Genomic DNA, 23279 nt, shown 5'->3' with positions numbered 1-23279 from the left:
GAGCAGAATTTTGTTATGGATTTGAAACCTGATTCTAATACTTTTTAGCCATGGCTCTGTAGATTACTTAAGTTTTCTTAGCATTAATTTTTAGAGTTGTAATAAAATGTTAATAAATCCTTATTTTGGTAAGGTTGTTAGGCAGATTAAATAAGATAAAGTTTCTAGAACACTGAAACACAGTAGATTCTAGTTCTGAGTCCACTCACTGAAGACAGGGCTAAGTGCTCCACCACAGACACTGACCGTGTTTCAGACAACAGAGTGGATCTGGGATGGAGATTTACTTTTTCTTTTTTTCCCCTTTATTTTAAAATAATAACTGTGATAGAGTGAAAATAATATTTTCACAAACTATTTTGTCTTGAGAAAGTTATCTGAGCTAGCTGAGACTTCAATATTCCCATGTGAAATATAGGAAAAATAATACTGACTATAGGAGTGTAGTGACAATTAAATGAGAATATATATGCATATAGACAGATAGAAATAGATATAGATATATAATAGATATAGATATAAGTGTGTATGTTATAGATAAACTCTGAAAATGTTTATATATAACAGTGTCTGTGTGTGTATCTCATTGTGTGTTTTTTTTTTGTGCATGTGTGTATGTACTAATTGCTGTTACTTCATTTCCCTCCTCTCCCCCTCCTGGCTTGGGGTTCAATATTATGTATGTTTTATTTTCTATTTTGAAGAAAATTTTCCTTAATGGGAAACTATTAATGGTTTAGGGAAAAAATAGTCACTGAGCTATTGGTCATAACATGCCTATGTGTAGGAGTCATTAACGCCTAGAATGAAGCAACAGCTCTCTGGTAAGTGTCATTAGAAATTATGAAGAGAATAGTTACAAAGTGATGTGGGTTTTATGTAACATTTGAAATGCTTAGACTTCAAGTTTTTTATGGTTTTGTTTCTTCTCTACCCCTTATTTTTGAAGAAAAGTGTAAAGAAAAAGGAAAAATGATATGAGAAAATCTAACATAATGATAGAGATAACAATGGTTTTAACATTCATTTTTGATTAATTATCACCCAATTGGTTCTAAGACTATAAATGATGATAACATGTATGGTAATTATCATCTTAATCATCATCAATCATCATTGCTATCATTTCTATGGAGCTTACCATGTGCTAAGAAGTGTTCTAAGTCTTTTATCCAGTATTTCATTGACTCTTTACAAAAACTCTATGAGTATGTATTATTATTATCTTCATTTTATAATTGAGAAAACTAAGACCACATTGAGCTTTGATAAATTGACTAGGCTCATATAAGGGATGAAGCCAGGATTTGAATCAAGGCAGTCTGACCACAGAGTCATGCTTACGACCACCATACCAAAGTAGAGGGTGAGCACTGTGTAATGGATATGAAATTAAACTGAGATCCACACTACACATACAAAAGAAATCAGTGTGCTTCAGTTTCCTCAGTTACAGCATCAGACTAATGATAGCTGTTTCCTATTTGCCTCATGGGACTGTTTCAAAGATGAAGAAAGTTGCCTAAATTCAAAAGTTGTAAGTTCCCTTAAGGAAAATATAAAAATTCAGAGCACAATAATTTATACTAGCTGTGCATGTTTGATGCATATATATATTTACTTTTTACTTCATCTAGGGATATGTCAGAAAATAGACCTGTATTTAGGATTTGTTTTTCTTCTTTTGGTGAGGAAGATTGTCCCTGAGCTAACATCTGTGCCAATCTTCCTCTATTTTGTATGTGGGATACCACCACAGCCTAGCTTGATGAGTGGCATGTAGATCTGCAGCCAGGATCCTAACTCACAAACTCCAGGCCACCAAAGTGGAGTACACAAACCCAAACACTACAACACCATGCCAGCCCCAGTATTTAGGATTCTTAAGGCGCAAAAATAGCTATAATAGCCATTGGTCAAAAAAGGATGGTGTAAAGACAACTTTTATGCTAAATAAAACTGAAATTAAATGGTATCCTTTATGAATACTTCTAAATTAATCATATGAAGCGAACATAACCCTGTTAAAAGATTTCAATGAAGATTGCATAAGAAAGAAAACTGCATTTAATTCTCACTTAAGAATGTATAAATTAACTCCCTCTCCTGAAATTATTGAATTTTGTAAGCCAGCAGATTGGTGAAAGAATACTGCACTGAAACCAAATAGTGATTAGTTCAGGAATTCAAGGATGGTTAATAATAGTCTGTTATTCATCTACTCAATATCATTCATCATTCTGTTTAAGGTAAAAATGTATATCCAATCATATCTTAAATGTATCTTCCCCTCCACTCCATTCCTCACAAATAAGCATATGATAATTTCAATATCCTATCTTGAATGAAAGAAGATATCATTAGGAAGCCAGGAATAAAAAGAAGTAAACTAACCACCAGCATAATACTTTGTGGTGAAAGACTTGAGGCATTCATATTAAAATCAGGAATAAGATAGGAAGCTGACTACCTTTGTATTTAACATCTTCTGGAAGACTTAATCAATGCAAAAATATGAAATTATTATACTAGATATTGTTTCTGGTGAGGAAAAGCACAATTATAATTATTTGCAAATAATATTATTGTAAATGTAAAAATAACTGAAACAATCAACTGAGAAACTTCTAGAACTGAAAAAAAGTAGTTGGACATCAAATACATGTAAAAAATCTGTTCTGTTAATGTTTACCAGTAATGACCAGTTAGTAAACATATTGAACAAAAAAAGTAACGTTTACCATTGAATTAAAAATGTAAAATACATGGAAATAATTTTAATATAAAAATGCATAACCTATATAGATAATACTAGAATAGTTTACTATGAGACACAAAATGTTTACATACAGAAGAGGATCATATTCCTGGGTTGCGGGATGATAACTGAATAGTGTAAAGATAGCTATTCTGTACAAATAGTTATTCCAGTAAAAATTCTAGTAAGATCTTTTGGTGAAGAGATTGAAATAGTGAATCAAAATGTCATCTGGAAGAATAAGTAAGTACAACCAGTTAAGAAAATTAGAAAAAGAAGAGTAACAAAGGCCCCTGCTTTACCAGATGTTATAATTTAGTATGAAATGAAAGTAACCAGAACATTGCAAAAATAAATAAAAAGTAAGTAAGACAGAATAGACGATCCTTTAAACATATCTTGATACAGAGAAAACAAATTTGTATATATTCAGATACCATGGTGTATCAAGGAGAAAAGGAAATGTTAATGTGGTTCTTTAAAGGGATACATATTTGAAGAAAGATTACCTCTCCATACCACAATAAATTTTAGAAAGATTAGAGTTGGATCTAAAATGTAATCATAGAAAAATGGTAAATGCAATGAGATCTCAGTATAGATATTGAAAGTCATGTGCCTGGGTGGCATCACCATGAGAACGAGTGTAGTTAGAGAAGCAAATTGCTCCAAGAATTGAATCCTAGGATATCAGCATGCAGACTTCAGGTAAAGAGGAGAAAAAGGAGAAGCAACTGAGAAGGAGCAGCCATGTAGTTAAAAAATCTCTAGCATATTGAGTCCAGGGAAGCAAACCGAACATGGAAAGTTTCAGGAAGAATGGGTGACTGAGAGTAGCAAATGCTGCTGATGGATCAAGTGAGATGAAGACTGACAGCTGAACACCAGTCATTGGCTTCAGCAGAGTGGCGAAGTAAAAGCCTGATTTTCAAGAGAGAATGGTAGGAGAGAAATTGTAGACAGAGTATCAACAAGTCTTCATTGTATGAAAGGAGAGGAATGAAGTGGTAGAAGTCAAGACCGGAACTGGAGTCAAGAGTTTATGTGTGTGTGTGTGTGTGTGTATGTGTGTGTGTTTGCTTTTTAAGACAGAAGAAGAACCAAAAAGTGATGATGCAGGAGGGAGAGAACAGGACTAGGTGGAGTGATATCCTTGAGTGGGGGAGAGGAGTAGGATCTATGCCATATCTGGCAGACTCAGTCTTTTCCAGAAACAAGAATAGTTCATCCAAAGTATGGAAGAGTTAATTTTATGGACATTATGATCACCAAGAATTATGATAGGAGTAGTGCTAGAGAGAATGGCAATGAAACAGAGGGAAATTCTTCAAGCAATGAGGTGGCTGACCTGAGGATTATAGATGAATTTAACATGCAGGAGTAGTGGGCACATAGATGGGGCAGCTAATGGACACAGAGGTGGGGGCATGAGGCTCAAAGCTGGGTGTTGTTATGGAGGAGAAGAGGAGAATGATATGAAAGTGGCAGTGAGGAGCAAGGACACCTGCCCTCCTCCAGGCTCAGGGGAATGAAGAGCGTGAGAGAAAACAGTGGCGACGACTTGAGAGGACGTGGAGCAGTGTTAGCAGGAGAGCAAGATGAAGTGAACAGGAAAGGAAGAGGGAGATTAGTTGGGGGGTTTTGCTGATGTCAGAGTGTGGTTCCACAAGGCTTGAGGGAGGGGCTTCGGAAGATGAGGAGACGTGGGAAATGGGTTCAGCCAAGGAGCTGTCCAGAGCTGGCTGGGATTAGAGTCTGGGAGATCTCAGTCATGACACAGGAAACCTGAATTTCTTGATAGTCCTGATTGTTCCAAGGATATCAGTGGTAGAGTAGGGTGTTAGCAGGAACATAACACAAAATAAGCACAGCCTAAATTCTGCGGAAAATGGTTAAATTATGGGATATCCAATCAAAGATTGTAAAGATTTTAAAGAATATCTAGCGACATAATATGTTCATCATATGTACTTTTAAAGAGCAGAACATAAAACTGCACTCATGGTATTTTATAAATATTATTTATAAACACATGCATAAAATTGGTAGGAAATTCCTAAAATATTAAATGTTTATCTTATATAAATAAATAATATGAATAAATAAAAATGAATTTTGGATGACTTTTATTTGTTTCTTAGCACTTTTCTAAAATTTCCAAATTTCTTATAAAAAGCTTATTTTTTTATAATCGGAAAAAAACATCATGTGATTTTTAAATAAATAGCTCTTCTTCTATGATGCTAATATTCTATTTCTTGACATGAGTAGTAGCTTTTCCAACTATCATTTTTTAATTACTTTAAAACGTGTATAACATGTAGATGTCTTTTTTTCTGCATGTTTTGTTTCACACACGCACACTCTCACACATGCACATTTCAGTCTTCTGCAGTTTAGCTGACCTCTGCACATGGTATCTGAGCATGCGTAAAGAGAAAAGGGCACATTGACCTCGTTCCCGAAAGGCTCCGATGAATACCTGGCATATGGAGGTTTCAGGGTCACAGAGACTGCTGTGTCCATTACACTGACATGGAACACAGGTGCCCAGGGTTGGTGCAGGAGTGCGGCCACCCGGCTCAGAACGTAGCCGATAAAATCCTGGCGTGCACGTCTGAAAGAAATGGAAGCCAGTTAGAACAGCCAAATTAGAAATCTTGCTTTAGCAACACTTGTGTTGTTCAGTGGTTAAAAAGTAGGACTTCTTTTCCCTCACTTATGTTAAAGGCAACATCATTTACAAACACAAGTGCCAATTTGATTATGAATGTGTATTTCTGCCTGGTCCCTAGAGTGTACGGGCAGCATCCGTGTTATCAGACTTTAGCAAAGGAAAGCTGTTATTTGCATATACACCTCAGCCTGAGAAAGGTTCAAACAGTCTTCTTTTTCTTGAGAAAGAGGTTTGTTTTTAAATAAAATTGTCATATGGACTAAATAGAGAATTCCAATGTCCTTGACAACCTAAAATCTGCTTCTACTGTGTTTGATGGATAACTAGCAAACGTCCAATGAGACTCAGCAAAAAATTAAATAAGTAAAAAAGTGTCACAGTTGCAATATTTATATCAGTATAATTTACAGACCATAAAAGTAAGAAATTCAAAATAATGAAAGCTCTACATGTCTTGGGAATATCAGGCCACCAATAAAGTTTATCTTTCCCTGATCTGTTTTTTTCATTTTGCAATAAAAATCTGAGAGCAAACAGAACACTGCTAGCAAAGCTGACATATGCAGAATCAAGACTTCCATCTTCATTTGGGTTTATTATGTAAATGTCTCAAAAAACATCTCTGGCTTTCTGGAAGGAAGCCCACAGCTCTGGAGAGGGAATGAGAACAGTCCTGTGTTCTGGGCTCAGACCCCGGGGTAGACAAAGCTGCTGTGTTTATCAGACATTGTTTGATTCAGGGGTGAGAGGTAGGAGTTATTTTTCAGATCCCACTGAAGACTGTAAAGGGACAGTTTGATCCCGTTGGCCATGTAGGATTTTTTTCACAGGCTATCTTGCTCCCACTGATGAAAAAAGTGATAACTGAATAAACAGGAAAAAATATATTGGATTAAGAGCTTGTTAATGCCTCCGTGTTCCTTTGGTTCTGGACTGGGTCACCCAGAGTAGAATATGCAAAGAGGTTCCTAAGAAAGAGAAAAAACCAACAGTCACCACTCTGCCTGTTTGTTCTGATCTGGATAATGTGAAAGGACCTCAGATAAGCACTTAAGTCTCTCTGCTTTTATCACAGCCTGCAGGAAATTCTAGTGAGAGTTATTAATGTCCCAGCTTTGAGCCAGCTGATAAAACCAGGAATGGTATTCAAAATATTTTGAGTCTCCTTTGTCTTATGGTGGATCTAGTCATATATCTTAGTAAGTTTACTCATGTTATTTAAAATCAAGGCTCATTTTGCCATTGTATCCAAATAAGGTCTGGAAATTATGGCTGAGGAATTCCTTTAAGCATAACTGAAGAAACAATTGAAGGTGTATTTAAAAATGTGCCACAGCGTGGGTTGTTCCAACTCTTGTACAAGGTGATTGTAGAATAAAGCTGGATTTCTTTCCATGGATTTCATCCTTGGATACCTATATAATTGTTGTTATTTTACTGCTATATTTGCTTTGGGGGTGGGTGTGTGTGCATGTGTGTGTGTGTAAAACTCAGACAAATTGAGAGGTTCTAACTCTATTTTGTTTCTTACATGAAAGTTTAAAACAAGTCTTAGAAGAAGAAGAAAGTGAAGAAAGAGTACTTTTCACTGAAGAATCATAAGAAGCCCAACACTACAAAGTCAAAATTCAAGGTGAGTGCCATAGGTGACATTTACTGTACCAAACACCCAATTTCTCCTATTACTATGGCTTTTCCCTGGAAGGAGAGAGGACGAGGTAGAAAACCGTCCTTAGTGGACTCCAAGCCTGAGCTCCAAGATGAGCTGTGTGTAGAACCTTCTAGACCTATCTCCATGGTTCTCAATCCTGGCTGTACGTAGAATCATCTGAGGAGCTTTACATACTCATGCCTGGCTCCACCCCAAGAGATTCTAATTGAATTGGTGGAGAGTGGGGCCAGGGAACTCCTAGGAGCGTCTAATAAGCAGCCAAGATTGTGAATCCCTTGCATGCTTCTCATTCTCTGCTGAGAAATGTGTGTCTTTAAAAGGCACACAGGGGCCGGCCGGGTGGCTCAGCGGTTAAGTTCCCGCGTGTTCCGCTTCGGCGGCCCGGGGTTCGTCGGTTCAGATCCCCGGTGCGGACATGGCACCGCTTGTCAAGCCATGCTGTGGCAGGCGTCCCACATATAAAGTAGAGGAAGATGGGCACAGATGTTAGCTCAGGGCCTGTCTTCCTCAGCAAAGAGAGGAGATTGGCAGCAGATGTTAGCTCAGGGCTAATCTGCCTTAAAAGAATAAATAAAGATAAAAAAATAAAATAAAAGGCACACAGATTCTGGTACCATGACACAAATTAAGATGGAAGCCTTGATGTCACAAGTTAGCATGGCTTGAGGGATACAGGCAAATCACTTGGTGTCATTGAAACATGATTTCCTCATCCCCAAAATGAGCAGGTGTACTAACTCAGATGATTTCTGTAGATTCTTTCAGTTCTAACACTCCAGATTAATATTGTGTCTTTACAGATTAAATTTCTAAGACTTAGCAAAGAAAAAGAGACTCTTCCACAACGCAAGAGGTAGAAACTTAAAACATTTTTTTAAAGGAGTGGGACATATTTATTCCTCTTGAATCTCCTCCTTTCCTGGATCCTTTTTGTATTTATTCTTTCTATTTGTTTTTGCGGGTGCTTTTCAATATCAGATGTTTTTCTTCTCAGTGGATTAGGGCAAAATTCAAAAGAATGGCTACATTTGAGTTGGGAACAAAAGAGGAAAGGAAACAGCTACTTTTTAAAGTCCCATCTACAGTCCTTTCTGGAACAAAATAGAGAATGAAAGAAAAGCGAATAAGTAAACACTATCCTAATCTTATCCCCTTATTTTCTAACTCCATCTTTCCCAACGTGCTCCTTCCTTGTGTTGAAATTATTCATAACTCAATTTTCTTCTGTTTTCCTTCCATCTTTATTTTCATAATATGATATCTCACCAAAATTTTAGAAGCAAATTTGCACAGAAATGTGGAGGGTGGCAAGAAGGAAATGAGACAAGAGAGGAAAAAGCGAGCACGCACCAGGTACAGAGTTACACAACATCCCCTCCTCTCTCCTCGGAGTTCAACAGCAACAGATACTTGTGCTGTTGCCACTAACAACACTCTATCTTGTATGTTGACATGGATTTTTGCAATCAGGCAATCCTGGCTTTAACTCCCATTCCACCACTTGCTACATCTGATTGGGCAGGTTTTAAATGCTGTGGGCTGTGGTTTCCTCACCTGGAACATAAGGATGTTGTATAACATAATAGTTGAATGTAAGTGTGTTTAGGTTTTTTGAAACAGGCTGATCTAGGTTCAGATGTCAGTTTTGCTGTTTTCTGGCTGTGTGATCACAGGCAGGTTTTTTAACCTGCCGTGGCTTCCATTTCCTCATCCACAAAATAGGGGTCATAATACATACTTAATGATGTTGGTGTAAGAGTAATAGGAAATGCACTTGGTGTCGTGCAGGATACAGTAAGCACCCAATAAATGGGAAGTACTTTTTTAATAGGGTTGTTGTGAATATTAAATGAGATGTTGTATGTTTAGTGCTTGACTAAATCAACATGAGTACCTCTATTCCAGATATTTTTAAAATCCAGTCAGTGAGCATAGACTGAAAACAAAGGCAACAGTGATTGTTCTATGCTGCATGGGGAAACGAAGCTATAAGGTGGGCCCCTTGCTCCAAATGTTCTTTAATATTTCTATATACGTGGAAACAGAGTCTTTGGGTCATCCATGTGCAACCAGAAGTGGTAAATGATATTCTGAGGGAGAGGTGTGCATGTGTAAGAATAAAAGTCAATTCTCACTTTAGTTCATAATAGGTATAAATTGTTTGAGGATTTAAAAAAATTCTTTTTACTAGCCAAAAGTGATAGCTCCTGAGTGGTGACCCAGAAGACACCAGCCATTCAACTATGAGCCAGAAGCTCTATTAAAACATGGGGCGGAGAAGAAGGCTGAAGTAATCAAAATAGGACGTGAGACCATCTGCAGATTTCTGATTTCCATGATCTTGTTGCAGAGAACCACACATTCAAGGCTGAATAGTTTCCCCGAGTGAGGTCAGTTGAGGCAACAAGGTTCACTGAGACAATGGTGAGGAGCAGCTTAGGCGAAGTATGGTAAACTCAATGGCTCCCGCACCAACAAACGTGGTGAGGAAAGTGCCTCCTTTACTTGACCTCTAAAGGTAATCTGGTCTCTCCTTTAAATCATAAATTATAAAAAGTAGGCATTTCCAGAACTAACATTTTCAGTGAACAGGGCTGCACTGTCATAACACTACAGGTAACAAGCAAAGGCTTCAGAACTGTCTATATTTTCACTGGTAACTGACACAATTTTGTTTATTTGCAACCACAAAAACATGCAATGAATAGCCTGTAAATGCAGATGTCCCTAGAATACGATACATTTGGTGAAAATATTGTAAAGGAATTGTTTTGTGTATTCATGACCCAGAGCATATGTTACTGGAATGGAATGTATTACTTCAAAACTGTCCTTAGCTCTTGCTTTGATGATTAGATTTTATGCCTGGGTAATTACACTCTAGAATCAAAATGAATTATAAATAAAACGTATAATGGATTAGAGGCAATGGGTTGTGGAGAACACATCAGTTACCTTATTATGAGAGATAAGCCTTTATCTGCATAATCTCTCCACCAAGATATTTCTGTTATTATTGTCTGTAAATAGGAGATTAAGTGAAATCCACAGGACAAGGTGAAGCCACCAATGCAGAGGATGTTGTGTGTGTATTCCTAGCTTCTCTTTATTTTCTTCATTTATCATTTGCTATTTGTGCTAATTTATATTTTCATATGATGATGGAAAATTACTAAGATTAACGGGAAAGAATATTTTAGCATTTGCTATTTAAAAACCATACCAATCACAATACAAAGAGTTTTTCACATTTAATATCTAGAATGGAAGGTGGCCTGCATTAAAATAGTTTGCTGCTCTGCTAACATTTTTGTTCATACGTGAACAGTATTATTTTAAATAAATGCAGAAAAAATATCTCTGTAGTAACTTTCTCTTCAAGATATCTAAAGGTCAATCCTGACTACTTACCCGATAACTTCTATAGCAAAATAATATTGCAGAATCAAGAGAATTTTAGATCTTCAAAACCCAGGCTGTAATTTTATAGATTGGATAACTACGTCACAACTAAGGCCTGTAGAAATTAAGGGATTGACCAAGGTCGCTCAGTCAGCAGCACAGCCAAATATTCCCTGAGACAAATAAAATTTCACCTCTCGTCTAGAAAAATCTCAAGTTCTTTCTGTCTTTTATCTTGAAATCTTTCCTGCTCATTGGAAAGGGAGTATATTTTATATGTGCCACACTTGCTCTCTCATCTTTCACAAATACACTGTGTGCATATGTATGTTTCGGTGGGTTGTGCACATAAGTGCAATATATATACTTAGTTGTGTGTGCACAAATGAATGGATGTGTATGTAGGAGTTATGATTTAAAAGTGAAACGGATTGTGTATTTTTTAGATCAAATTCAAGTGGAATATTGCCCGTTAGAGCAGTCACAAAGCTATATGATCATTCCAGGGACATTTCACAGGTATTTGCAGTCGTTCTTATGCAACTGTTCTCTGAATGACCTGGCGGCCATCCATACTGTGGTAACTAAGGTGAATGCTACTTCAGGTTACAATGGAGCTTTCGCACATACGTTTTCATTCAAATTAATCATGATGATTCTAGGGGTCCAGGAACAAACAGAACAAACGTCGGTCCAAGTGGTGGAGCGAGGGAGGACTCACCGCCACCAAGCTCCCCTTCTATCATTATACCATGCCAAGTCTCAAGAGATTTAAGCTCATTGTCTTTAAGTTGCACTTCATCTGCCTCATGAGCCATACATAATAAAACTTCTCCTCTATACAAAAGGAAATGTATAACATTATTTATAAACAAACCAATGCCATGGACATGTAACTACTTATTCTGTTAAGTAATCAAATCGATTAACGTTGACTACTACTAGGCACTGTGACAGGTGCTGCACGTTGACGGCTCATTCAGTCTTCACCCCATTCTTAGGCAGTAGGTCGGGGAGATATTAAAACTATCTAAGTCACATGCTGTGGGCACCAACCAATCTGACTAAGGAGAAAATCTGTGCCGTAGGGCTGGAGCAGGTCCTGGAGGCCCCTCCCATACCAGCCTTTAGTGTCGCACTGTGGGGAGGACTGTGGGGTCTCCAGGGGAGGGGCAAGTGTGGTGGCAGTAACTTACAGGTTCCGGGATTTACCAGCTGAAGCTTAAAGAGGTATAGTAACCTGTGCAAGGTCTCAGCCCTAGGATGTGCTGAAGCTAAGATTCAAAACCAGTTCGGTTTGTAACCCATTCCTCCTTTCCTTATATCATACTCTTCCTATGAGTATTTAATATTTGTAAAAATTAAATTAAGTTCCAGAAGATGAAGATATGGAAAATTTTCAATTCTCAGGACAGCCAAAGAAATACCCTAGAAAGTAAAAAAAGAAATTTTAAAAATATAATGACTGAATGATAGTGGCCCTGTTGGAACAATACATGTCCTTCTGAGAAGCCTATGTTGAAGGGACTAGTCTGCTTATTTAGCGCCTAAGTTTTGTCATGTTCTACATAAAAAGTCTTTCAAAACTCATTATAACCCCATCTCATAATGACTGCAGTTTAAGTGTCTCTAACTGATCCGAGGTGGTGCCGAGAGAATAGACCAGTTATAATAAACGGGCCTTATAAAACGTTCTTATTTCCTCACTCTTCCATATTTTCACAAATCTTGTACTTTTTATCAAATATATCCCTTCAGTTGTGATTCCTACTTCTAGGGAGCAATAGCATCCTTCTTACTGTGTCTCACACTGTGAGTGGAAGAGCAAAGAAAAGAGGTTAATGGTATGCATGAAAGTAAAACTGATGGCAGCAAAGGTGGTTCTGGAAGTATTTCCATTGGGCTGGTTCAGTGAGTTGAGCTTAAGAAGGCTGGGAGGAGCCAGCTTACCTCGCAGGACAAGCCAGAATAGCCCGGGGGACAATCACATCTTTCTATCAAGCGAGCAGGAGGAGTCTCTGGTGTTATGCGTCCTTGTTCAGCTACCTCCATTGAGATTTCAGAAATCCTGAAAACAGTGAGTGTGCACTTAGATGATCACGTCAGAAAATGAAGCGCACCTAGCAAGCACTCAATCCTGCAAGAAGAGTCTCCTCAGGTTTTTGCCAATACTCTCAAGCTTGGTCTAATGTTTTGAAGCTGCCTAAAATCCTGGGGCTCACGGGCCACATCTTATTACTGCAACGTTGCTTCCTCAAAGGTTGAGATTACATATTAGCAAAATACTCACATAAATTGTAAGGAGCTTAGTAAATTAGATGCCTGATGTCCTGTTGAGAAGTTATTACAAAGACTTTTTCCCCCACTTTTTAAAATGTGAGTGGCTTCAGGTAGACATGGTCAGTTAATTAGACATTTATATTCTTTCAAACAGACAATCCAAGGTCATTCCCCCTTAGCATATCGCTGGTAGTCATTGGTGAAATTGCTTTTAATTTACAATTGTCCCTGATTTCTTCCTCTTGAGTCTCCAAACGTCCTTTCAAGAACTTTAGGAAACAACAATCAGGCATAATCTAACAATATTGATTTCTTTCCGAGGATAGGGAACCTTTCAAATTTAGTATTTTGCTAATTTTATTTAAAAGATCCTTCAAGTAACTTAACTCCCCCTTCCTATAGGTGGAAAGGTCCTTATAATTGAAAAAAAAAATTATTCCCAGTGAAAATATTGATACCCTTTCCATTAATTTGAAATTATACATTAAAAAATATATGCAGTCCATAAACTCAGACTATTTCATGACTGACTAACTGGTAACATGAAATGTTCTGCAAATAAACTTTTAAATGAGACAATGAATAGTTTTGCTTCAATAAAAGTCACCTCCAATAGCTTAAGGAGCTTGAATCATAAACTTTATAACAAGCATAGGTAGGTTTTATTGACACTGAATTATGGATGCCCATTGTAGCTTCGCTGGCATACTAATCTGCACTCAGATCAACCACCCTTTATGGAACACACGTTCAGTTCAAATTCAGTTGTACTCTCCCCTCCTTATAGGACACTTAGTGGCCGTGAGCTGTAAACAAACAGCTCCCCTCCTGTAAGAAGAGGAGCTTATGTTCCCCTGATTCTCTGTGGGAGTAAGAAGGTAATTTGGTGTTTGTTGACAACGCATCTCTGCTGGCATCTCATGGTATTTTATAACTTGAAGAGTCACCTTCCTTTCTCCTGTGCATGCATGTCCCACACGTGCATGCACACAAAAGACTAGCTAGTATTTAAAAACCAAGTGATACTTGAACAGTACCAAGGACAGATATTTCCGCAATATCTCTCTATCAATGGTTCTGCAAAAACCACCATTTTTTCTCAGGGGATTGGAGAGCAACTGCTTTGCCTGAATCAGGGACTTGGCCAAATTCAGGCTTCTCTTCAAATGAATACTGAAACAGGAAGTTATGATGTCCTTCAAATAAATGTAAGAGAAGACAGTCAAGGAAAAAGAAAATGTCAGCATTGACGAAATGTACAAAGTCTGAATCTCAAACCACATGTAGAACTCTTACACTCACTATTTGTGAGACTATTTAAACTTGTAACAATAAAATTGCAAGGTTATGTCGTAATTACTTTGGGGAGAAGATTCAAAGGTATTTTTGACCTTTGTCACAATTCCACTGTCCCAAGTGTTTATCCACTGTTCTATTTGTTCTTATTCTTTCTAGAGGATGACTCTAGTTTTTATTGAGCCTAGAAAAAGTGAAGTATGTATTTATTCCAATTTCAAAACATGATCTGGTAGGCCACAGGATATTATTTCGTGAGGTATTGAAGTAAGGTGAGAAAAGAAAGAGACTTCTGGGGAAAAAAAGAAAACCTCACAGTGTAGGAAGATGGAATTGGTGTGAAAGCAGCAAAGAAAGTACAAGGAGAAATGGATGACACCATTGCTTCTATCAGTTCCACGAACCAAACGTTCTTGTACTACCAAATTTTTTACTGTAGCATGGAACAACTTGCAAAATGACATATTTGCACTCTCACAAAGTTACCTGCTGTCTTCTATGACATGCACACCTGCTTTGGCTCTCCCACCTGATTTTTATTTCATATTCGAAAATTAATTAAGATAGCTGACAGTATATTTTTGGTACACGCTATTTCATTATTTCACATAAAAATAATCTTCTGTGAGAAGTTAGAAATATGAAAAGGAAACCAAAGGAATACAGATTTGAAAGCGAATTTTGGTCCTTGATTTATTCTTTTACCAAAAGTCCTTACTTTTGACACAATCAACAATATGGATCTTCTGCAGTAAAGAAAAGGATTTTCTGCTATATGTTTAGTACAGCATAAACATTGGAAATATGGTATTTTTATATTCATTGCTTGGCCAATGAGAGGCTTCGTCATTTTGTTTTGTTTTGTTTTGTTTTCCTGCACTGGTTAACTAACTTATCATATAGGATTCTTTCCAAACATCTATTGATTCCGTATTCTTACAGGATGTAACAGGGAAACTAACAGGCCAGAGAAATTGAGACTATGTGTATGAACTCCACCCAACTTGCTGCCTCCAGGGTATAAAACTTACCTACCTCCTTGTGATTCCTCATTTGATCTCATTGGATACCTTGTCCCTTCCGCTCAGGGAACATGACCATGCGTGCTCAGGATTTTGAATTCGCTTGACTTCTCCATTGTTTATTTTCTGTTTATTCTGTCATTTTTGATGTATATCTTCCTACTAATTTCTTTCCCCCATGCTCTGTAAAAATGCTTGCTTCTCTCTCAAATTAAACATCCTTTGAACTTTAACACTATCTCATTCCTCCTTTTTAGAGTTATGTTCACGGAAAACAATAGTTTATACTCATAATATTAGGTTCATTGTGTCTCATTCATTCCTCAAAACTTTGAGACCCTTTCTGCCCAGGACTCCACTGAAATTGGTATTGTGAATGTCACCAGAGTGGTCTTAAGTGTCAGTCTCAGAAAACTTTCCTTTAATTGTCCTTTTTGGGTCATATGAAAACACTGAATACTCCCTTGAAGTATTCACATCCTTTGGCTTCCATGATGCCACATTCAATCTTGCTGTTATTCTGTGTCCTTTTCTTTTCAACATGAATCCCAATCCTTTCACATCATAATGCATTGGAAAAATGACAATACAGTATGGCACACAGGGGTGAACAGATAGGAATGCTCATGGTTGGAAGAAACCTGACCCTGCCTAATTCCCCCGAGGGCTGAGGGACGTCACTTTTTCAGCAATCTTGCAACCTATTTATAACACACCAGTTAATCATCTCCGACCTACAGGACATCTTCTGAATTTCTGACTGGCATTTTAAACTCAGCATGTCTAAAGTGAATTCAATACTTTTTCCCCTTGAGCTTGCTTCCCATCTTATTTTCCTTTTTGGGGAATGGGAGTAACTTCTACCAGGTGATCTGGAAGCCATCCTTGTCTTCTGTCACCACACTCTGAGACCAACCCCTTTTAATTCTTTCCTTTGTAATGTCTTCCTGATCTTCCCTATAGACTCTAGAACAAGAACTTCACTTGGATATTTTCCATTATAGTTTACCTGCTTTGTCGCATGATATTTCCATAAGTAGCCTTGATAAGAATATAATGGATATCATACAGAACATCCAAGAAGTCTTCACGGGTCACAGTTCTACTGATTCGGGGATCGTCACCATAATATTTCCATTCTTTCTGTTAAGAAGAACAAACCACTTTGACAAAACTGAGCACGAAACCATAGGCATCCTTGCACCAAAAATTTAATAACCTTACCTCTGTCATTTCAATTTCATGCCTCGTCAATTGGCCAATCAGAGGAGCAGCCATATGCCTGATGATGATTCTAGCATGAGCAGGAGTCCCGCCTCGAATGATAACTTGAGGATTGTATGTAGAGAAACCTGTCTCTTCCCGAGCCTCAAAATAGATTGCATACTTGAGTTTGCCACCATAGGCCATTAGCTGACAAAATCAAATGAGAAATGAGAAGTTAGATAAGTCTGCAAATGGCAGCATTCCAAAAACATATTTTACTTCATTCTTAGTGACTTCAAAGTTCTTGTCCTTACCTTCTTTCCTTCAAATTGTTCTGGAAGTTTCCAATAGAAAGGTTCCAGATGGAGATCTTGTCTCACTAGATCCATGTCTGCAACAATCTCCGGGTGTTGAAAAGCAATGCCTTTGGTCGTTGTGTGCTGCAGTGCCTCATCCACCAGGGGCAGAATGGTCTGCTCAGGCTTCAGAGTCACCTGTGTGGAATCAAAACACAGCAGGGGGCTGAGTCCTGGTCTTGTGGGCACTCTTTAAACTGGAGTGGTGGACTGCATGTCTATCTCAGCGCCATCCCCATTGTGATGAGTGTTCTCACAAGAAATAGAACTTGTGCATAGTGAGCAAGGACGGCACGTCTGGTTTGTTTGCATCGTGAAAGCCACAACATCTTTGAAAACTTGAGTCTTTCACACTAATAAAAAGTAGAATTTAAAAGTAAGAAGAGTTAGAGGCCAGCCTAGGGGTGTAGTGGTTAAGTTCCCACACTCTGCTTTGGAGGCCAAGGGTTCACAGGTTGGGATCCCAGGCATGGACCTACACACTGCTCATCAAGCCATGCTATGGCGGTGTCCTGCATACAAAATAGAGGAAGACTGGCACAGATGTTAGCTCAAAGACAATCTTCCTCAAACAAAAAGAGGAAGATTGGCAACAGATGTTAGCTCAGGGCCAATCTTCCTTACCAAAAAAAAAAAAAAAGAAGAAGAAGAAGAAGAAGAGTTAAGGAAAATGAAAGTAAAAATGAACATGCTTCTACCCTAAAAGTCTACGATTCTCCAAGGCTGGCTGGAATAGACGTGCAACAAGTTCTGGTTCATCATTGCTTCACTAGCATGTGTCAGCATTTGTGCTCTGGTGCCCTCACTCTTCAGAAGGCAGCGTCTTGCCATCCCAAAGCATGCCTCCCTTTTTCGCTCGGCATCTATTTCTTTATCAACAATAAATGAACTGCTTTCAAGGAAGGCGAAAGAAGGCATTTACTCCACCTGTCTATTGGCATGTGGCCTGTTTATCGTTTCTGAACGTGCACAGGGGAAAAGGTTCCCTAAATGTTTTCCCTTTCCCTCCCAGCTCTCAGTGCCTGGCTAAAAGCGCCAGCAGGATCTGACATTAGACCATTACACAGCCCAGCAGCTCCTCACTCACCCACGTGCGGATCAGGCCTTTTGCTTCGGAGCACTGAGTAGTAGCGCGGAAGCAGTAGCAGCTGCTGCAGCCAAGTGGGTTCTTGGCATCGAGTCCGAATTTGCCAGGCTGACACCTGTCACAGTGGACACCTTCGACATTCACCTGAGAAAGATGAGCGTCCTCAGAGTTCATAACGGGGAAGTTATGGGAGAAATAAACTTGAGAACGAATAGCAAGAGCACATTTTAAAAAAAATTAAAAAAGGAAAGAATGCTGAGTATTAGACTCACATCTCATACGGCATACATAGTTAATCTCACTGTTAGGATTTCATGGGTCTGAAAAGTGCTTCATTTATACATGAGTACATGACTAAGCATGGTATATATTGTTTTCTAAATCTAAGCAGCACATTGCCTACAATTCTGCTGTGAGCGATGTGAAAGCATCATGAGAATTTAAAAACAAAGGAAAATATTGATTCCTAGACGGTGGCATGAGGCAAAGTTGTAAAACACAGGCAGTGTATTAAAACGTAGATGTACATAATTATAATCATATAACGTATATACACACAGATGACCTGCATTAGACATAACGCATTACCGTAATTATAGTATGTAATAGTGCAACATTGTATCTTGTGTTTTGCCCTTAATGGCAGAAGCTGCCATTTTCTTAAATTCTCGAGCCTGTTTTAGCCATCACTCCCTGGATTTCATCTTCCTGTCTCCTCTGTCTCTCTTTGTGTAGATTTTTTCTTGACTGCATTTATCCTGGGATTGATTTTTCAGAAATGTCTAAGAGGGAAAAAAAATCCCTCATCTTTTTTAATTGGCTGTTTTTCTACATCATTTAACAATAGTAACGAGGGCCGAAATTTGCACATAGTCACTGTTTATAATGTCAGTGTTTATACATGACGAGATTTTACTAAACTTCCACAGCAGTAAATATATTTTCCAGTGTACAGTGATTGCGGATTAATTTGAAGAGAAATAGTTTCTTATCAGTCTTATTGTTTAGCTGTGATTTTCTCTGATGATGCTTAAGAAAACTGCCTTTTTTTCCCTCCCAGATTATTCTTGTTTAAGCAAAGTGAATATTTAAAGAAAAATTTAACTTTACCATTGAAAACATGGCACCTCTACCAACTAGAAAAAAAAGTTAGGTTTTGGTTGATGAGAAGTTCTTAAAAAGTGGTGCTATGTGTATGCCAGTGAACACGCATCAGTAAAAACACCGTCTGGCAATGAGTTTTTGTTGATCCGTCTGTTTGTTTAGCGTAACGAAGCAGGAGTAATTTATGGTGAATGAAGTTAAGACTGAGCAGTGGAAACAGAATCCAGTGAGGCTTTTCCTTCCTGTATTTCGGCAGCACCTACCTTACAAGTGCACTGCCCAGTCTGATCGACGCAGGAGCATCTTCTGGTCTCTGAGTCACAGGTCGAGCCATCAGTCCCAGGCAGGAAGCAGGCACAGGCAGTACAGTGAGGGAAGTTCCAGTGACCTCGATTGCACTCTGTACATCTTGTGCCAGAGAATTTTGGACGACACTTGCATTGGCCCGTGTTTATATTGCACTGGAAATCCAAGGATCCCACCGTACTGCAGTTACAAGCCTAAAGAGGAGAGAAAAACAGGAACCAGTGAGATAGGAAATCTCTTAAAATTTTAATTCTAATGTTTCTATGCTGCCATTAAACACAGATTAATCATGTGTCTATTATATCCTTCATCCTCTTCTCGTTTAGTCACTTGGGAAACATACGTGAACGTAACATTAAAATTGCTTCCCGTATTTGCTAAAACACATGTGTCCAGAAACCATAATGCTTTGGAATAAGAAAAAAAATGTGTTTTCTCTCTCTTTTTTTTTTTTTTCTGGTGAGGAAGATGGTTGCAGAGCTAACCTCCATGCCAGTCTTCCTCTGTTTTGTATGTGGGATGCCTTCGCAGCACGGCTGATGAGTGGAGTAGGTCCATGCTGGGATGTGAACCCACGAACCAGGGCCACCCAAGCTGAGTGCGTAGAATTTTAACCACTCCACAGAGGGGCCAACTCCTTTCTCTGTCTTTTTGTGGCAAGGAGGAGTTAGGTATGGGTTTTCTTCCAACACTTTCTGTTTCAAAGATTGAACTTAGACAAAGTCATTTTACCTTATAGTCTCCTTTTTACAGCAGTTATGTAGAGGCATCCGTCAGGGTCTAACAGAGGGAGACAAGTAAATATACAAATACAAGGCAATGGGATAAGCACCATATGATCTGGGAAGAGCAGAATGCTCTGAGAACATGGACGGATCATCAAACCAGATGTGGGGAAGCTAGAGAAGACTTAGACAAGTGACATTGAGGATGCTGTTTTTTGGCATTTTAGTTTTACAGACGAGCCTGATTTGAGGTGCTTTGCTGGTCACCTTTTTCTTCTTCCTAGACAGACATACGTAGGATTTTCTCATTTATGTAATTCAAAATTTTGCTAGACATTTTTAGAGTTTAAGTCTTTTAAAATTAATTTACTGGAACATGGTGAGTTCCTTCAGTTTGAGAACAAAATTTTCTATTTTTTTAAAGATTGGCACCTGAGCTAACACCTGTTGCCAATCTTCATTTTTTTCTTTTTTTTTCTTTCTGCTTTTTCTCCCCAAACCCTCCCAGTACATAGTTGTATATATTTTAGTTGTGGCTCCTCCTAGTTGTGGCATGTGGGATGCCGCCTCAGCATGCCCTGATGAGCGGTGCCATGTCCGTGTCCAGGATCCGAACCAGAGAAACCCTGGGCCGCCGTAGCGGAGCATCGAACTTAACCACTCAGCCTCAGGGCCGGCCTCCAATAATTTTTTGATTCAATGTTATTTCTTCAAATTTGTTTTTTATTTTTATTTCTGTTCTAATTGATCAGTTTTCTTCTTCAGGATCACCTATAATTTGTAAAGTATATCATTTTTGCCTTTCTGCTAAATCTATAATATCCTAATGACTTCTGTAGTTATTTTCCTATTTGCCTCTCAAATTTGTTCTGCATTTCAAAGCGCCAATTTTACACAGTGAAGATTCTAGTGTATGTTTGTACCACCAATGCTTATTTTAATTACACTATTGCATTTTCAGCTTCTTTTCAATAATTTCTTTACTTCATCTCACTCATCTTTAATTTCTGCTCGTCCCCGTGTTTCTTCATCTTGTATTCTTTTAAGGCTTTCTGCTCTTAATTTACAGAGCTCATATCTCCTGGCAGTTGAATGAAAACGCCAAGTGGACTTCTCAAATGTCATTTAGGATTTTGGAATAAATCCTTTTCAGAGAGCAGCTGTGCCAATGATCACTCTACTGTCTCTGAGCTCTAAGTTCACTCTCCTTGCCCTGCTTTGTGATACTGTAGTTAGACCCCTAGACATTTCCCTGCAGCCAGGTAGCCAAACGTTAGGCTTAGTCAGCAGAGGGCCCTAGAGGCGGGAAGGCCAAAGTGGTGGGAAGACACGTCTGTCCTGGGTTCTTACCTTTATTACTATTGTCATTATCATTATTTTACTATTTAGCATGAGAGCCCAGGGGCCCAGAAAGAATTCTATCTGTGCCCTCAGACCACACTGTTCCCTAGGCATCTTTCTGAGTAGCTGTGGTCTGCACACACACTCTAACCACGACAGGCTGCTTCTAAGCAGCTTCAGCATGCTCACATTCTCCAACAATGGTGGGCAGCTTCTATGGCCCAGCACTTGACCCCAAACTCTGGCAAGATTTTTTTTGGTGATTGTTTTTGTTTTACCATGAGCAGGCTGTGTGTTCCTGTGGTAGTCACATTTTCCTCAAAGATGTCAGAACCTCAGCCTTGCTGGGGGGCGGGGGAGAGGGGAATGTCCCGTCCCAGTCCTTAGCTCCTTTACTGTTCACCCTCCCTCAGCCGAGAAGTAGTAGCTGTTGTTTTGTACCAGCTACTTCAGGACCCCTTATATCTCTCTTTTATAGTAACTAACCACTTTCCACCAGTTAACTATTCTTTATTGTCTACTTTCCCTGTTTAAATAACCAGTGTGGTTTCCGTCTCCCAAGTAGTCCTGACTTGGTACCCTGGTGAGTACCATCTCTCTGTGTTTGAGTTTACCACCACACGATGTTTGCATTTTGTCTGTGACCTCTTTTTGATGCTGTGCTATTATCCTTCCCAGATCTACAGCTCTAGAACAGACTTATGTGCATAGCAATTTGCCAAATTCACAGATCCAAGTCTAGTTAGATCTTACATTATACTTCTCACACTTTCATTGCTCGGCTGAATTCTTATATCCATCCCTACTGGAGGTATTCCTGCGTCCGCTCCCGCCAGCTGTTGTGTACTTATGGGACTACTCTTTCTCGAATGTAATGTACAATCACCAGTTTCTCTTCTGTCATCTCTTTCCTCTTTAAATATTTGGTGAAATATCTTCCCAAATTCTGATATTAAAATAATCACCAGGTCTTATTTTTGGTGTCTTTATGATTAAGTCTTTTTCTATTCATTGCCATCCAGTAAAAAGGGCTGCATGGGGGATGCTACTAAAAGTGCTTTTAAACCCAAAGACCTAACATGTTATTATTTAGTATATTACAAATATGGACATGGTTTCCAAGGCATAGAAAAACCCACTGTCATAATCCCGAAAAACACGTCTTTATGGAATATCAGATGTAGAATATTTAAAATAAGGATGATTGACTTACTCGCTTAAATAATTTTTCCTTGACTCACTTAAACAAAATGGGCCATCATCAGAAATAGAAAATTCTGATATGTTATGAAAACTAGAATCATGTAATGAATTTTTAAATGTTTTATGAGACTTTTAACTAAAATATGAAATGTCTGCTACCCAATTTACTGTGTAAAACCAAAGCACTAATTCTCAAGGACTGGTTGACAGTACAAATAGACATTGAGACCTTTCCAAATCAGGAAGTTTATTCAGAAAGTTATAGTGGAGAATAAATAAGACCATTAACCATATGTTTAGATAGCAGTATAGCTAACATCAGACAAATTATAATTAGATATAATGTTTGTTAAGCAATAGAGGATTTATGCACTATTCCCCTGCTAGTGAAAGATGGCAGGCTTTGTATTCTACTTCAATAAAAGCTCAAATGGTGTGTGTTTACACCTCAGCACAGGGAAATTATCCATGACACAAAGAAAGAGCCTATAAATTTCACATCACTTTTCATTTAGATTACAGTCATTCAAGTGTTTCAAATAGTAAAAAAGATGTTCATAAATATTTGTGGGGACCCTATCCATTTTTGCAATTGTTCATAATGATGAAGCATCTAGCTATTTAGAAATTTAGATTTTTAACAGTGATTCAAAGTAATCAAAAAATTTCAATCAACTGCAATCAATATAATGTTTATTCAATGATCAGTAAACATAATGGTATCAAACATATAACTTTTAGAAACTTGGTTTATATTCCATCTTAATTTATATCCTGAATATTAGAGATCAGCTTCAATTTCAGGTGTTTCAATAGAGTTTGGCCACATCATAGAATTTTACAG

General features: G+C 38.2%; 1 protein-coding gene across 5 annotated transcripts in view; it reads right to left on the bottom strand.

Annotated features, from left to right (window-relative positions):
• Nucleotides 1-23279, bottom strand: part of LAMA2 (laminin subunit alpha 2) — a 537163-nt gene that overhangs the window by 160575 nt on the left and 353309 nt on the right. For all 5 annotated transcript variants that reach the window (XM_070496423.1, XM_070496424.1, XM_070496425.1 and 2 more), the window contains 7 exons: nt 19124-19360; nt 17757-17900; nt 16628-16807; nt 16332-16520; nt 16117-16250; nt 12460-12577; nt 5241-5375 (listed from right to left, as the gene is read on the bottom strand). In XM_070496423.1, coding sequence (XP_070352524.1) covers nt 5241-5375; nt 12460-12577; nt 16117-16250; nt 16332-16520; nt 16628-16807; nt 17757-17900; nt 19124-19360 — 1137 coding nt within the window. The remainder of the gene's footprint in view (nt 1-5240; nt 5376-12459; nt 12578-16116; nt 16251-16331; nt 16521-16627; nt 16808-17756; nt 17901-19123; nt 19361-23279) is intronic.

The sequence above is a fragment of the Equus asinus genome, chromosome 24 (genome assembly GCF_041296235.1).
Source record: "Equus asinus isolate D_3611 breed Donkey chromosome 24, EquAss-T2T_v2, whole genome shotgun sequence".
In the NCBI taxonomy this organism is placed as follows: Eukaryota; Metazoa; Chordata; class Mammalia; order Perissodactyla; family Equidae; genus Equus; species Equus asinus.
This window is presented reverse-complemented; position numbering and strand designations above follow the sequence as displayed.